Here is a 17,650-nt window from a genome sequence, read left to right as displayed (position 1 = left end):
TCCTTACCATACTCCACTTCCCTATGTGTACTATTTATGGTGTCTCTGAAAACATAGAATTGTTAGTGATCATCTAATCTAAAGTCAGTGAGGTTTCTTTTTCTTTGAGTCAGAAAGGGTTAACTGATACCTGTCTTTCTATCTTAGGTATATAGGTTTTCACATTTCCTTCCTTGTTTTAAAAAGTTATTCTCAATTGATTTCTGTTATGTAAATAAGGATCTTTCATTTGTACCCCCACTTCATTCCAAATTTATGGAGGTTTTACTATAATTATATAAAATGGGATGGGTATAAATAAGCATATAGGTGTTCATAGAGTTCATATTTGGTTTATTAAGCATACTTGTTTAAGTTCAAGAGGTTAGTGATTTCATATTAAAATATGTACAACTAATTTGGTATATTCTTTTGTGAAATATTTTGATGCTTTCATATTGCTACATAGCATTTATTTTGTTATTTGTCTTTTTATAGAAAGAGAAGACTCATGAGAGATGCAAGAATATTTGTCCTCCTAAAGATACTTTTGACAGGACTCTCTTACATACTCATGGTATGAATATGTGCTATTTGTAGACAATATATAGATGAATATGTATTTGTAGCACAGTGTAAATATCAACAAACAAAATCTTAATTTGGGGGTCTTTTATTTCTAGTGAAATTTTTATAGCCTGTGATCATAATCTTTTTCAAAAGTTTTTGAGAAAGAAAAATCATGGGTCTCATAGTGTTATCCTTCACTTCAACAAATATTTATTTAACATCTGGTTGCTTGGTACTTTGCTTGTTGCTTAATAATAGTTGAATAAGAAAGAACACTTGTCTTCAAGAAGCTGAAAGTCTGAGTAAGGTTGCAATACTGTATATCAAGCAGTAAGTTCAGTGTGGTAAGATTGTATAGAGCTCCTGATTTGTTAAGCCTTAGAAAACTTCCTAGAGTTGATGATTGCCTGTGTTTTAAAGTAGCTGTTAAGAAAGATTTATGTGGAGAAAAGGCCTTCTAGGAAGAGGGAACAGTAAAAGCAAAGCAGTAGAGTCAAAAGAGAACAGAGCATCTTCAAGAAACTACAAGAGGTGGGTATATTGGCTCTTCTGGGAGCAAGATATGAGGCTGAAGAAGTGGGCAGGGGAGTTGGTCCTAATATGAAGTGCCTTATATGCCATGTTAAGGAATTTTTCTTTTCTAAAAGCAGTACAGAGCCACAAAATATTTTTAACCAGACGTGATCAGATTTATGATTATACATTTCACTGTGAAAATAGTTGTAGAAGATAAATTTAAGGACGATGGTAAAATTGGAGACAAAGAGATAGTAAAAGGCTATTGAAGTAATACAAGTGAGAAATCATGTGGCCCCAAAAGCAGTTAAAATGAAGATGGAAAGGAATTTAGGCATTTGAGAGATAAGTTAGAGATCAAAGCACAGGTTATGGTCATCAGTTAGTTGTTGGTAATGATAGATCAGTTTGCACACTGAGAAGTTTCTTTGGATTTCGCAATTTAGGAGATCTTGAGGACATTCAGACTTGAAGTGATAGTTACAGAAAACACAATACTATATGTTAAGGAGTGAGTAAAAGAGAAAGAAATGGAGACTACCAATGTGGATATGACTTCAGGGTTTGAGATACAGGATATTGGCTATCTAGAACAGAGTGGAAGAATGTTTTTGCATGGTCAACACTAGATGAGGTGGGAGAGGCATTTGCATAACCCTGAGAGTGAGTGCTTTCTTAAATTTTGTACTGGAGGTCCTCCCTTGCCTCAGCCTACTCCAGGCCCTGGGTTTTAGCTTTATCTTTATTTGTTTGTTTAAATGGGAGAGAGCTGAGCATGTTTGTATGCAGACAGGAAGAGCTATTAGAAGGCAACAGGTTGAAGATACAGAAAGAGGCAGGGTAATTGAGGACGAAGCAAGCTCATGAAAGAGGCAGGAAGGCATGGAGTCCAACCCAGAAAGGTTACTTTTGAAAGGGTATATGTCCTCTGAGATCTAGTTGGTGAGATGAAGGTAAAGTAGGTTCCTTTGCAGGTTTGTTGTTGATACAAACTAAATGTCTAAGAAGAAAATTAATATGGTGTTAAAATCTTTGATCATAAGTTCTGGTTGGGATGGTGGGTATTTTGAACAATAAAAACAGTATTCCTGTATTAGTATTGAATTCATTTTTTAACTGTATGCCAAACTTAATTTCACCAAAACTTAAGATATCAACAAACTTTCTGTGTCCATTTAAAAAAGACTTGAAATATATTTAGTTGTTTTATTGATACCATGCAATTGATTAAAATTATTTGAAACCTAGGATTTATTCAGTGTTTTGTCTACTACTAGGTTATATAGTGGCATAGAATCTAGTCACAATGTATTTTATGGAATTTAATTTAGTGAAAACAAGTTTAAAAAAATCATATTTTCCCCTTTTTCGTAGATAAATCCAGGACAGATCTGGAGCAAGTACCTAAGGTAACAAAGCTTTAATAAATGAGAATATTGCTTTTTAATATCTTTAATTTTTTATAATCTTAAATATCTTTAATTTTGCCTTATAAGAAGCTTTCATTTGACTTTCTCACACTAACCACTTTGCGTCTTCTGGGACTTTGTGCATCATTTTTCTTCTCTCTTGTACATCATCAGTTTCTTCTTCGTTGCTGAAACTTACAAATATAATTAAGTCTCTCCATTCTAAAAAAGAATCTTATTGATCTTACTGCCCCTTCACATTATTAGGAGATCTTTCCTTTGTGTGAAAAATTTTGTAGAGGTATGTAGTAGATGTCCCCCTGTTCCCCTAGGGGAAAGAGTCCATTGCATTAATCAGATTCTCCAAGAGGTCTGTGATAACTGCTCTCTAGGGTGAGAAGACAGAGAAAGACAAGACAGAAGCAAAAAGAAGAGGGCAGTCATTTCTACAGTTCTTTGATTCCTACAAAATAAAATTCAAACTCTGTCATTTAAGACCCTTAATTATTCATTTCCATCATAATCACTCTCTTAACTTTTGCTTACTAATCTTTACACATTCTTTATTTCAGCCAAACTTTTTTGCTGGCTCTGTGCTTTACTTGTACTGTTCCTTTAGCTGGAAGACTTTTCCCTCAACTCCTCATATCTGATCCTTTCTTTACATTCTCTTGCTTAAATGACAACCTTACATAAATACATTTCTTTCCAACTGAAGATAATTGGCCCCTTTGCTGAATTTCCATAGCATTTTATGTAGACTTGTGCCTTCCTTTTTAAGGCATTTGTCACTTTTTATAAGATATTTATGTGTGTATTTTATCACATCTAGTGGACTGAAGATCCTTAAGATTAAGACCTATGTAATAATTTATCTTTGTTTCCCCTGTAGTGCCTAGCATAAGAGTTACATTATCAGTAAATATTTATTGAATTAATAAGTACTTTAAAATATACTAAAGCGGGACTAGAAAATACACTCATGTCCCTAGTTAGATTTTCCCTATCCCTTTATACTAGTTTTTGGATATAGGTAAAATCAATCAGTAAAAATAAAATATAGAAATTAATTAGGTAAGTAGTTAAGTTAAACTGTGTTTCAGGCCTTATGCTAGGTAGTAGAGATACAAAGATTAATTAGCTGTAAATCCAGGAGCATATGGTCTCCAGGGGGCAATACACATATTAAATAAATAATTTTTGTAAAGTATGAGATACATAAATATATGTGGTATATGTACTTGTGTTCAAAGATGGGATAATTGACGTGTTCAGAGATCGAGTAAGTAATCATACGGAGATAAATTTGTCCTTTTGTTTGGGTTGTATTCTCTAGGAAATAGGAAAGAGCATTCTAGGCTGAAAGCGCATACAGAGATAACAGCAAGAGGGTATGGAAGATAGTTGAGCATTACTACAATGTAACTTCTAAGTAGTGGGAGTGGCAAGATACAAATCAGTGAGGGGGTTAAAAAAAAAAAAAACTGAAAGGCTTTTGATGCCCTTCTAAAAAGTTTGGTCCTGAGGTCATGGGAATCCATTGAGAGATTGAAACAGAAATTAATTCAGTTATACTTGTATTTTAAAAGTATATCTGATGGGGTGCCTGGGTGGCTCAGTCGGTTAAGCATCCAACCTCTGCTCAGGTCATGGTCTAGTGGTTTGTGAGTTTGAGCCCTGTGTCAGTCTCTATGCTGACAGCGCAGAGCCTGCTTCAGATCCTCTCTCTTTCTTTCCCTCTCTCAAAAATATATAAACATTAAAAAGTATATCTGACATTAGAATAGAGGATAGATTGAGGAATCATATCATTAAATAGCCATGTCTGTAATCCAGAGGTAATGAGGGGCTGCACTGATGAAATGCTGTAGACTTAGAAGAGAGAGAGGATTCAAGTATTATTTAGAAAATATAGTGGGTAGGACTTAGTGCCCAGATGAATGCAGTATGTAAAGGAAAAAGAGTAGTCTTTTCATAAAATTGAATTTGTTTTGGTTTTAAAATTCAGTATATATCTAATCTACAAAGTAATTTTGAAAGCATTTTAAGCAGGAGAAAATAGAAATGTAGAGAAATTGATGTTTGGGATTTTTTTAAAAACTACTATCAGTGGGGGAAATAATATAGAAATTTTTGGATAAAGAGGATGTCTCCCTTTGGTATAATCTTAGTGGGACTATATTAGTGAATTTGATCACATAATGAATGATTATCTCCATTGGTAAAGACAAAAAACATTTTTCTGTCTTTTATGAATATTTTAAACTTGATGAAACTATACATGTTTATACAGATTCTTGTGTAAATCAGCATATCACTTGCTTTTCTGTTTATGCTTGAGATCCAAGTTTATTATTAATGGTCGTATGATGTTTGAAGGGATAATGGATGTAAAAGAAATGTTTATCTAATCGAGGAAAATACATTTTTTAATAGATTTTTATGAAACCAGATTTTGCCTTGGACGATTCCTTAACTTTTAATTCAGTTTTACCATGGTCTCATTTTAATACTGCTGGTGGAAAAGGAAATCGTGATGCAGCTTCCTCAAAGTTGCTACAAGAAAAGGTAATTTCTTTTTTACTTTTCCCATGTAGGAAACTTTATTATAGTTAAGTAGTACCTTTTGTGTGGGTTCAGATTTAGTTATTTAGTAAGGGCTAATTTAATTTTATTTTTATTGTTACTGCCTTCAAATTTTAACTGATAAAAGTAAAAACATTTGATTCAATGGAAAACAAGTTGTACTGGTGAAAAAGGAAAAACTAATTGTTTGAGTGCTTCTTATCCAAAATAGCAGTTGCTAGAATTTAGGTTGGAAGGATATATTAGACAACACAATTAATTGCTTTACATTTATCTCCAAAAATACATTGGCAAATTTTATATTCTTTATGATTTAAGGCATGGAAAATCAACTTTTGCAAAGGTGCTATTTTTCCTTATTTATACATAGTAAGGATGATTATTTTGAAGCGAAAGTATAGTTAAAAAATATAGTATTTTTAGCTTTGCAAAGCCTGATCTTTTACATGTTAGTAGTCAGCAGTTTTTAAAAATTTTTACAGTGTTCTCTAAGGGAGAAATCAGCATCTTGAAAGTCATTTAAAATGCAGAATTTTAAACACATCTTAACTCCTATATCAAGAATCTTTTAAAACTTGAATAGGAAGTAAAGGTCTTTGATTCTTATTCTTTCTCAGCATTCAGTTTAGAGCATTTCTAAAACTGGTTCTTAAACTGAGAAGAAAGCATTTTGTTTCAGGTTAGTGACAACTCTTGGCAGTCTGGAAACTTGTCTCAGGACTACTATTCAATAAATGAGGTCCAGTAACTGAAGAGGAAACTAGTTTGGGGAGAAGAGAAGAAGACATGTAAGGAAAGAATCATGAGTATTCTTTTTCTTACAGTTGAAAATAAAAATGAAGTAATTTTTCCTTTGGCAACATTTTCACATATAAAGGTTTTCCTTGAGTAGGAACAAATTCATAAATCCGATGAAAATGATGGGTTAATGGACACAGGCTCATTCTTAGACTGCTTTTTTTCACATTCCAATATATGCCCTGCTAGACTAGTCACCTTAAAAGAGAAAACAACAAAAGCCAATGAAAATCTCTTCCTAAATACTAATACTTCCTAAATACTTTTTTTTTTTTAATTTTTTTTTTTTTTCAACGTTTATTTATTTTTGCGACAGAGAGAGACAGAGCATGAACAGGGGAGGGGCAGAGAGAGAGGGAGACACAGAATCTGAAACAGGCTCCAGGCTCTGAGCCATCAGCCCAGAGCCTGACGCGGGGCTCGAACTCACGGACCGCGAGATCGTGACCTGGCTGAAGTCGGACGCTTAACCGACTGCGCCACCCAGGCGCCCCTGATACTTCTAAATACTTTTAGGAAGACTAAAAATTGTTCCCTTTATAGAATTTTAATAGGAAATGAATTATGAAAATATTATGCTGTTGAAAAGAATAGATCAATGGAATATCGATAACTTGCAGAAATCTTTGAAATTCAAATGAAAGAATTTTCTTATGGTAAATGTATAAAGTGACTAAAGTAATGGAATTTTATTTTTTGGTAAGTTGCAGAATTAAGATCATTATATTTACATTTGGGCTTCATCTTATTCTACTCTTGTCTTAGAAAAGGAGTGGAAGAAAGGATCCCAAGAGAACACTTTCAAACTCACTTTACGATTGACAAACAGCTGTTTATATCTTGCTATGTTTTAAGAGAAGGAATGCTACAACCAGGGTTAGATAATTTGTATTTTATTGTAATGCTACCCAAAGTGCTGGTTTGTGATGAAACCTAGTGGTTTGCACTAGAATGTAAATCATTGCAGTACTTCCTTTATTAAGAAAGTCTTTCTATGAAAAAACAGTTCAGTAGACTTAGTGATATAGTTGATTTACTTTCCAGCAAAGTTCCTTATTTTATCATGGACCTCTTAAATAGTTCACAGACTGGCAGCAGCATATAAACCAAATTCTGAGTAGCACTCTCCTAAAGGAGTTACTCATTCTCCATTTACTTTTCTGAAAATTGAGTCTACTTTAGCTTGCAATGTACCCAAGTACCTTTGTCCCCATATTGCTTTTTAGGTAAATAAGTGCACAGACGTGTTGAAGGTGAAAAGAACAACAGTAAAAGGGTATAAACTCAAGAGATTTAAACTATGGAATATTTTCTTGTTTGTAACCTATTATATATTATGATAGATTACTGAAGGAGCTTTGTTGAAGATATGTGTGATCTTGCATGGTTTTAAGGAAACAATCTTGGTGACCAAATAATCTCTTCTAATTTTATGAGTCCTACATGTTGAAAGCCCATTAACCCTTTAGCACTGTGAATTCTCGCGAGATGTTGAGAGAGAATGCCTAGAGCTTGCGCTATAGGTTGAAGAATCTAAAAGTTAAAAAGTGGGAGAGAAGTAGAAGATAATGTAGCCAAAAAAAGCATATGCAATTAGAAAGGAAGAAAAGACAACTCAAGTGTTAGAAGCCCATATTTGAAATTAGAAAGTATTTTTAAATATATGTTACTCTAGGAAATTAATCTTGGTTGTGTTACAAATAAAATGTGAATTCATTTAAGGCATATTTTATTTTATTTATTTATTTTTTTTTATATATATGAAATTTATTGACAAATTGGTTTCCATACAACACCCAGTGCTCATCCCAAAAGGTGCCCTCCTCAATACCCATCACCCACCCTCCCCTCCCTCCCACCCCCCATCAACCCTCAGTTTGTTCTCAGTTTTTAACAGTCTCTTATGCTTTGGCTCTCTCCCACTCTAACCTCTTTTTTTTTTTTTTTTTTTTTCCTTCCCCTCCCCCATGGGTTCCTGTTAAGTTTCTCAGGATCCGCATAAGAGTGAAACCATATGGTATCTGTCTTTCTCTGTATGGCTTATTTCACTTAGCATTACACTCTCCAGTTCCATCCATGTTGCTACAAAAGGCCATATTTCATTTTTTCTCATTGCCACGTAGTATTCCATTGTGTATATATACCACAATTTCTTTATCCATTCATCAGTTGATGGACATTTAGGCTCTTTCCATAATTTGGCTATTGTTGACAGTGCTGCTATGAACATTGGGGTACAAGTGCCCCTATGCATCAGTACTCCTGTATCCCTTGGGTAAATTCCTAGCAGTGCTATTGCTGGGTCATAGGGTAGGTCTATTTTTAATTTTCTGAGGAACCTCCACACTGCTTTCCAGAGCGGCTGCACCAATTTGCATTCCCACCAACAGTGCAAGAGGGTTCCCGTTTCTCCACATCCTCTCCAGCATCTATAGTCTCCTGATTTGTTCATTTTGGCCATTCTGACTGGCGTGAGGTGATACCTGAGTGTGGTTTTGATTTGTATTTCCCTGATAAGGAGCGATGCTGAACATCTTTTCATGTGCCTGTTGGCCATCTGGATGTCTTCTTTAGAGAAGTGTCTATTCATGTTTTCTGCCCATTTCTTCACTGGGTTATTTGTTTTTCGGGTGTGGAGTTTGGTGAGCTCTTTATAGATTTTAGATACTAGCCCTTTGTCTGATATGTCATTTGCAAATATCTTTTCCCATTCCGTTGGTTGCCTTTTAGTTTTGTTGGTTGTTTCCTTTGCTGTGCAGAAGCTTTTTATCTTCATAAGGTCCCAGTAATTCACTTTTGCTTTTAATTCCCTTGCCTTTGGGGATGTGTCGAGTAAGAGATTGCTACGGCTGAGGTCAGAGAGGTCTTTTCCTGCTTTCTCCTCTAAGGTTTTGATGGTTTCCTGTCTCACATTTAGGTCCTTTATCCATTTTGAGTTTATTTTTGTAAATAGTGTGAGAAAGTGGTCTAGTTTCAACCTTCTGCATGTTGCTGTCCAGTTCTCCCAGCACCATTTGTTAAAGAGGCTGTCTTTTTTCCATTGGATGTTCTTTCCTGCTTTATCAAAGATGAGTTGGCCATACGTTTGTGGGTCTAGTTCTGGGGTTTCTATTCTATTCCATTGGTCTGTGTGTCTGTTTTTGTGCCAATTTAAGGCATTTTTTAAAAGGAAAATATATTGGCAATAAACTGAGTTTTACAAATTGATAAAAGAATAATCTTTAAAATATTTTTAATGCTTATTTATTTCTGAGAGAGAGACAGACAGAGCATGAGTGGGGGAGGAGCAGAGATGGAGGGAGACACAAAATCCAAAGCAGGCTCCAGGCTCTGAGCTGTCAGCACAGAGCCAGATGCGGGGCTTGAACTTGTGAACTGCGAGATTATGACCTGAGCTGAAGTCGGACGCCCAACTGACTGAGCCACCCAAGCGCCCCAAGAATAATTTTTGAAATGTAAGATAAGCAGCCTTGAAAAAAATGTCCCAGTGAATTCTACTACTTTCCATAATTTGTGACTGGATCATGAATTCTTTAGTATTTTGCGGAAGTGTGGTATAATAGAAAGAGCTTCAGTTTTTGAGTCAGGCCTGGATTCAAATTTTAGTTTTGCCACTTACTAACCACATGACTTTATTCAAATTATTTAATGTCTCTGAGCCTCAGTTTCCTCATCTGTAAAAATAAGAATACAAATAATACTTGTACTCTAAGATTGTTAGAACTAGAAAATTATGTGTATAAAATACCAGTGCCCAGTATATAGAAGGAGGAGGTCAATAAACAGTAACTATAATAAGCTTTTAGTCAGATAAGTGATGTGTGATGGTGTGGCAGTTAAGGAGATCATTCTGTCTCAGATCTTAGAACTTCTAAAACTAGATAATGATCTCAGATGACTCTTACTTTCTAGAAAGTAGTTGGTATTTGGAGGGCAGTAATAGCAGGAGCAGAGGAAGAAGGTAAATCAGCTTCTTCTACTCTTTTGTCTTAAATTTGTTAATATTTGCGCTGTTACCTTTTATCTCCCTTCTGTTCTGTTATGCTCAATATCAAGAATTCCAATATCAAATAGTTCACACAATGGGATTTAAAATACATATAGAAATCTTGTATCATTTTCAGAAAGTATGTGGATAGTCAAAGAAGGTATACTTACAATACTCTTATGATTTTTTTTTCTCCCCTCTTAAGCTGAGCCATTATCTGGATATTGTGGAAGTAAACATTGCTCACCAGATCTCTCTACGTTCAGAAGCATTTTTTCATGCTATGACCTCTCAACACGAATTGCAGGACTACCTCAAGAAAACTTCCCAGGCTGTAAAAATGCTTCGAGATAAAATTGCACAGATTGATAAAGTAATGTGTGAAGGATCACTACACATTTTAAGACTGGCACTTACCAGAAATAATTGTGTTAAAGTGTACAATAAACTCAAGTTAATGGCCACTGTACACCAAACTCAGCCTACAGTACAGGTGTTGTTATCCACTTCTGAATTTGTTGGAGCATTGGACTTAATAGCAACAACACAAGAGGTTCTACAGCAGGAACTTCAGGGCATTCACAGCTTCCGGTATGTCCTTTAAATAAGCTATTGGAAATAATGTTAGAAATTTAAAAATTTTAAAGCTGAAGAAGTGTGAATGTATTTAGTTACATGAATAGTTTTTCTTCTAGACTGATCTGTTTAGTAATGTTATCATTGTGTTGTTTTAGTCTTAGCAAATCATAAGGACTAATATTTACAGAAACATTTGGATGGAGAAACAAAATTAAATTTTCTGGTAGAGGATGCCAGTCAATGAAAGGCCAGTCACAGCTTTGAAAATAACATTTTGAAAATGTTAAAATAGTTTTGTGTGAAGGTAGTAGATCAAGGTGCAGAAGGAATACCAGTATATCTCAGAATAAGTTCATTTTATGGTCCCTGGCTGCCTCAGTTGGTGGACCATGTGGCTCTTGATCTGGGGGTTTAGCCCCACATTGGGTGTAGAAATTACTTAAAATCTTTGGTATGGTCCTGGGTGTTTGTGAGTTAAGATGGTGGAGTAGTAGAGGGACCCTATGCTTGCCTTGTCCCTCAAGCACAGCTACATAAATACTATATCATTCTGAACACTCAAGGAATTGATCTGAAGACTGAGAGAACAAACTGCACATCTGGAGAGAAAAACAGGCACATCGTGGAAGGTAGGAGCTGTGGAGAATTGACTTGGGGGAGAAAAGAACTGTAGGTGCTGTGGAGGGGAGGGAGCCCTGGTCACAGAGACAGTGAGAGAAAGCAGTGCACAGGGTTGCACAAGAAAGTCTTCCCCAAAACCCTTGACTGGGAGGAGGTGAGGGGCTGATTATTGTAAGTGCATACAAGCATGAAACTCAAAATCTGAAGTTTTAGAATTCTGCACCATTGTTCGGGTCATGCCTGGCAGACTTAGGCGTGCTCCTGTGGGAAAGGAGGGCAGAGGCCCCGGAGTGGACAGAATGGTCTGAGGATCTCCTGGGTCTCACTAGGAGAAACAGTTCCCCTTCTTGGAGTGTATTTGGGAGAGGTGGTACTGCCTCTCAGGGGACAAAAGAGATGGCAGACACCATTGAGCAACCTCATTAATTAGCATTGCAGTAGAGGCACCTGCTGAAGGCAGCTAGCCAAGAAACCAGCTTTTGGCTGTGTTTTACCATGAATTCCAAGCCCCCTGCATGGGCATGTGACTACTTTTCTGGAACAAACTGGCACCAACTATAGCGTGGCGAGACCCTTTTCCAGAGGATCAGCATAGATTTGTGCTGCACTGGGTCCCTAAAATTTGGAATTTTTGAAACCCAGCTGCATGCCTGAGATAAAACACAGGAGGTCTGTGCCACCAGACGGGCAGATGGCTTGGGCACCAGATGAAAGCAGAGTTCTGACAGAAGCCTGGGACATAAGAGAGGAGATTGTTTGCTCTTCTGTGAAGCCTTCCTGAACAGCAGCAGATGTGAACTCCCCTTTTTGGGGATGAGACAGTGGGGTGACCCATTTCCCCCCCTGCCCATCAGCACAGAGAAACTTCACTGAGCAACACACTGCTCCCAGTGGAGGCTGGAACTGCTTACACCAGGCCCCACCCCACTGTGCCCTGTGGGTGCATTTTTACTATAGCAAGTTGGCCTGAGAACCAGCACAACAGGCTCCTTCCTCCAAAGACCAGCACAAATCCTCTACACGTATCAATTCTTCTGAACTTGATTGATAGAGTGTGGCAAAGTTTCAGCTCTAGTGGAAATAGGATCAGGCTTATTTTAACAAGCAGACCAAAGCACACCTAGTTAAAATGCCACACACTGGACAAGGTCCCAACACTCCCCAATGCAGGCAAGGAGAAACACTGCAAAGAACTGACCTGAGGGAAAGAGCAGCCACACTTGCAGAGTGCACACTCTGAAATACTTTCTGACATGCCAGGCCCTGAACAGTATGGGACCTCTTCTTAATACAGCCATTACACTCAGCAGGACATATAAGTCTTTCCTAACACATACACAAAAACAGTGGCCTAGTCAAAATGACAAGATGGAGGAATTTGCCCCAAAAGAAACAAGAAGAGGTCATGGCCAGGGATTTACTCAAAACAAATATAAGTAATATGCCTGAATTAGAATTTAAAACAACAATCATAAGGATACTAGCTGAGCTTGAGAAAAGCATAGAAGACATTAGAGAAGCCCTTACTGCAGAGATAAAAGAGCTAAAAACTAGTCAGGCTGAAATAAAAAATGCTATAACAAAGATGCAAAACAGACTGGATGTAATGAAGTAAGGATAGATGAAGCAGAGGAATGAATCTGATATAGAAGCTATGGAAAATAATGAAGCTGAAGAGAAGAAAGAAAAGTATTGGATCATGAATGTAGACTTAGGGAACTCAGCAACTTCATAAAGTGTAATAACATTTGTATCATAGGAGTTCCAGAAGAAGAGAAGGGAAAGGGGGCAGAAGGTTTATTTGAGCAAATTATAGCTTCCAACTTCCCTAATCTGGGGAAGGAGCCAGACATCCAAATCCAGGAGGTACAGGTAACTCCCATCAAATATAACAAAAGCCAGCCAACACCAAGACATCATAGTGAAATTTTTTAAATATAGAGGTAAGGAAAGAATGCTGAAAACAGCAAGGGAAAAGAAATCCCTAACCTACAAGAGAAGGCAAATCAGGTTTGCAGCAGATGTCTCCACAGAAACCTGCAGGCCAGAATGGAGTGGCAGGATATCATCAGCATGTGCAATGGGAAAAATCTGCAGCCAAGAATACTTTATCCAATAAGGTTGTCATTCAGAATAGAAGGGGAGATAAAGAGTTTCCCAGATAAACAAAACCTAAAGGAGTTTGTGAACACTAAATCAGCTCTTCAAGAAATGTTACAGGGGACCCTTTGAGTGGGAAAGAAAGATCAAAAGCAACAAAGAATAGAAAGGAATAGAGAAAATCTCCATAATCAGCAACTTTATTGGTAATACAATGGCACCAAATTTTTATGTATCAGTAATTACTCTGAATGTAAATGGACTAAGTGCTCCAATCAAAAGACATAGGGTATCAGAATGGATTGAATAAATAAATAAATAAATAAATAAATAAATAAGGCCCATTTATATGCTGCTTAAAAGATTCATTTTGGTCCTAAAGACACGTGCAGATTGAAAGTGAGGGATGGAGAAACATTTATCATGCAAATGGATGTCAAAAGTAAGCTGGAGTAGCAATACTTATATAAGACAAGCTAGATTTTAAACCAAGGACAAGATGAAGAAGATCACTGTATCATAATATAGGAGTCTGTCCATCAAGAAGATCTAACAATCATAAATATTTATGCCCCCAACTTGGTAGCACCCAAATATATAAATCAATGAATAACGTAAAGAAACTCATTGATAACTCCACTTATAGCAATGGATAGATCATCTAAGCAGAGAATCAACGAGGAGACAAGGGCTTTGAATGACACACTGAGCCAGAAGGACTTAACAGATATGTTCAGAACATTTCATCCTACAGCAGCAGAATACACATTCTTTTCGAGTGCCCGTGGAACATTCTCCCAAATAGATCACATACTGTGGTCACAAATCAGGCCTCCACAAAGTATGAAAAAACTGAGATCATACCATGCATATTTTCAGATCACAACACTATGAAACTTGAAGTCAACCACAAGAAGAAATTTGGAAAGACCACAAATACATGGTTAAAGAACCTCCTACTAAAGAATGAGTGGGTTAACCAGGAAATTAAACAAGAAATTAAAAAAAAAATGCATGGAAGCAAATGAAAATGAAAACATGACAGTCCAAAACCTTTGGGATGCAGCAAATGTGGTCACAGGAGGGAAGTATATCGTAATACAGGCCTATCTCAAGAAGCAAGAAAAGTCTCAAATATACAACCTGAGCTTACACTTAGAAAAGGAACAGCAGGGGCGCCTGGGTAGCTCAGTTGGTTGAGCAGCCGACTTCGGCTCAGGTCATGATCTCGCGGTCTGTGGGTTCGAGCCCCGCGTCAGGCTCTGTGCTGACAGCTCAGAGCCTGGAGCCTGTTTCGGATTCTGTGTCTCCCTCTCTCTGACCCTCCCCCGTTCATGCTCTGTCTCTCTCTGTCTCAAAAATAAATAAACGTTAAAACAAACAAACAAACAAAAAAAACCCAAAAACCTGAGGCCTCAAAAGAAAAGGAACAGCAAATAAAGCCTAAAGCCAGCAGAAGGGGAATAATAAAGATTAGAGCAGAAATAAATGATATGGAAACAAACAAACAAAAAAGGCAGAGTAGAACAGATCAATGAAACTAAGAGCTGGTTCTTTGAAAGAATTAATAAAATTGATGAACCTCTAGCCAGACTTACCAAAAAGAAAAGAGTAAGAACTCAGATAAATAAAATCACGAATGAAAGAGGAGAGATCACAGCCAACACCAAAGAAATACAAACAACTATAAGAGGATATGATGAAAAATTATATGCCAACAAACTGGGCAATCTGGAAGAAATGGATAGATTCCTGGAAATACACAAACTACCAAAAGCAAAACAGGAAGAAGTAGAAAATTTGAACAGACCCATAACCAGCAAAGAAATTGAATCAGTAATCAAAAATTTCCCAACAAACAGAAGTCCAGGGCCAGATGGCTTCACAGGGGAATTCTACCAAACATTTAAAAAAGAGTTAATACCTATTCGTCTCAAACTGTTCCAAAAACTAGAAATGGAAGGAAAACTTCCAAATTCATTGTATGAGGCCAACATTACCTTGATTCCCAAACCAGATAAAAACCCCCACTAAAAAGGAGCAATTGGAGGCCACTATCCCTGAGGAACATGGATGCAGAAATTCTCAACAAGACACTTGCAAATTGAATCCAACAGTACATTAAAAGAATCATTCACCACTATCGACTGGGATTCATTCCTGGGTTCAGTATTCACAAATCAATCAATATGATGCACCACGTTAATAAAAGAAAGGATAAGAGCCATATGATCTCAATAGATGGAGAAAAAGCACTTGACAAAATACAGCATCCATTCTTGATAAAAAATCTTCAACAAAGGATAGAAGGAACGTACTTCATCATCATAAAGGCCAAAATGGAAGACACACATCTAATATCATCCTCAATAGGTAAAAATTGAGAGCTTTTCCTCTACAGTCGGGAACAGGACGGGGACGTCCAGGCTCAACATGATTATTTAACAGAGTACTGGAAGTCCTAGCCTCAGCAATCAGACAACAAAAAGAAATAAAATAATTACATTCAAATATATTTGAATAATATACATTCAAGTTGTCAAGGAAGAAGTCAAACTTTCATTGTTCACAGACAACATGATACTCTATGTAGAAAATCGAAAAGACTCCACCAAAAAATTATTGGAACTGATACATGAATTCAGCTAAGTCATAGGATATAAAATCAACATACAGATTTCTGTTGCATTTTTATGCACCAGTAATGAAGCAGCAGAAAGAGAAATCGAGGAATCAATCCCATTTACAATTGCACCAAAAACCGTAAGATACCTAGGAATACAGAGGTAAAAAGATCTGCACTCTGAAAATTATAGAACACTTATGAAAGAAATTGAAGAGAACACAAAGAAATGGAAAAAACATTCCATGCTCATGTATTAGAAGAACAAATATTGTTAAAATGTCCTTATTACTCAAAGCAGTCTACACAATTAATGTAATCTCTATCAAAATACCACCAGTAGTTTTCATAGAGCTGGAACAAACAATCCAAAAATTTGGAACCAGAAAAGAGCTGGAATAGCCAAAGCAATCTTGAAAAAGCAAAGTAAAGCTGGAGGCATCACAATTCCAAACTTCAAGTTCTATTACAAAGCTGTCATGATCAAGACAGTATGATACTAGCACAAAAACAGGCACAAGGATCAATAGAACAGAATAGAAAACTCAGTAATGGACCTACTATATGGTCAACTATATGGTCAACTGTATGGCCAGTTGACTATATGGTCAACTAATCTTTGACAAAGCAGGAAAGAATGGCTAATGGAAAAAAAGCCTCTTCAACAAATGGTGTTGGAGAAACTGGACAATAACATGTAAAAGAATGAAACTGGACCACTTTCTTATATCGTACACAAAATGAATTCAGAATAGACGAAGCACCTAAATGTGAGACAGGAAACCATCAAAATCCTAGAAGAGAACACATGCAGTAACCTCTCTGACTTCAGTTGTAGCAGCTTCTTGCTGGAATCATCTCCTGAGGCAAGGGAAACAAAAGCAAAAATAAACGATAGGAACACATCAAAATAAAAGTCTGCACAGTGAAGGAAGCAATCAACAAAACTAAAAGGCAGCCTTTGGAATGGAAGAAGATATTTGTAAGTGACATATGTGATAAAAGGTTTGTATCCAAAAGGTATAAAGAGTTAATCAAACTCAACATCCCCCAAACAAATAATCCAGTGAAGACATGGGCAGAAGATATGAATAGACACTTTTCCAAAGAAGACATCCAGATGGCTAACAGACAAATGAAAAGATGCTCAGTATCGCTCATCATCAGGGGAATACAAATCAAAACCACATTGAGATACCACCTCATACCGGTCAGAATGGCTAAAATTAACTCAGGAAACAACAGATGTTTGTGAAGATGTGGAGAAAGGGAAACCCTCTTGCACTGTTGGTGGGAATGCAGACTGGTACAGCCACTCTGGAAAACAGTATGGAGATTCCTCAAAAAGTTAAACATTGAACTACATTATGATTCAACATCTCATGGGTTACCTATAATGATATTATGATTCTGTACTTCCTTATTCATTTTTTAATCAGAATGTTTCTGTAAAGTGATATTTCTCCATAATTATTTGGTAAATCTGAAGGACAGCTCTTATAAGGAGAGGCAGAATAAATTCTAGATTCCTTTATTTTTTTCATTTAGCTGTTTTAAAAGTAACAAATTGAAAATCTTGTATCTTCCAAAGTTAACTGATGATTTAAAAATATTTTTGTAAGCATGTGGATTTGTATATATTTAAGATTTTTGCTGTTTTTATTTTTGTCAGTGTTCATAATGTTCTGTCTTTTGTAGAAATCTCCTCAGGTTCATTCTTGTGGCCTTTTACATAATTCCATGAGCTTTTGCTTAACAGTTTTCTTACTTTGTGTTATGATTAGATGTTCATATCATACATTTTTTTCCCCCAGACTTATAATCCACTATATTTCTAGGGAGCACTAGTTTCTTTCAGTAGGAAATGGTATTGAGAAATTA

The 17,650-nt window shown here is 36.4% G+C and overlaps 1 protein-coding gene across 8 annotated transcripts in view; it reads left to right on the top strand.

Moving 5' to 3' along the window:
* VPS54 (VPS54 subunit of GARP complex) overlaps positions 1-17,650 on the top strand; it is a 149,355-nt gene that overhangs the window by 85,899 nt on the left and 45,806 nt on the right. For all 8 annotated transcript variants that reach the window (XR_006960350.1, XM_047069653.1, XM_047069654.1 and 5 more), the window contains 4 exons: positions 478-556; positions 2,440-2,474; positions 4,911-5,042; positions 10,052-10,437. Coding sequence is in view for 7 of the 8 variants with exons in the window: in XM_047069653.1 (XP_046925609.1) it covers positions 478-556; positions 2,440-2,474; positions 4,911-5,042; positions 10,052-10,437 (632 nt within the window). In the remaining variant the exon portion in view is untranslated. The remainder of the gene's footprint in view (positions 1-477; positions 557-2,439; positions 2,475-4,910; positions 5,043-10,051; positions 10,438-17,650) is intronic.

Source organism: Lynx rufus, unplaced genomic scaffold, assembly GCF_022079265.1.
Source record: "Lynx rufus isolate CCGP_SWC_20201006 ecotype Redwood Valley unplaced genomic scaffold, mLynRuf1.p SCAF_8, whole genome shotgun sequence".
Classification (NCBI taxonomy): domain Eukaryota; kingdom Metazoa; phylum Chordata; class Mammalia; order Carnivora; family Felidae; genus Lynx; species Lynx rufus.
This window is presented reverse-complemented; position numbering and strand designations above follow the sequence as displayed.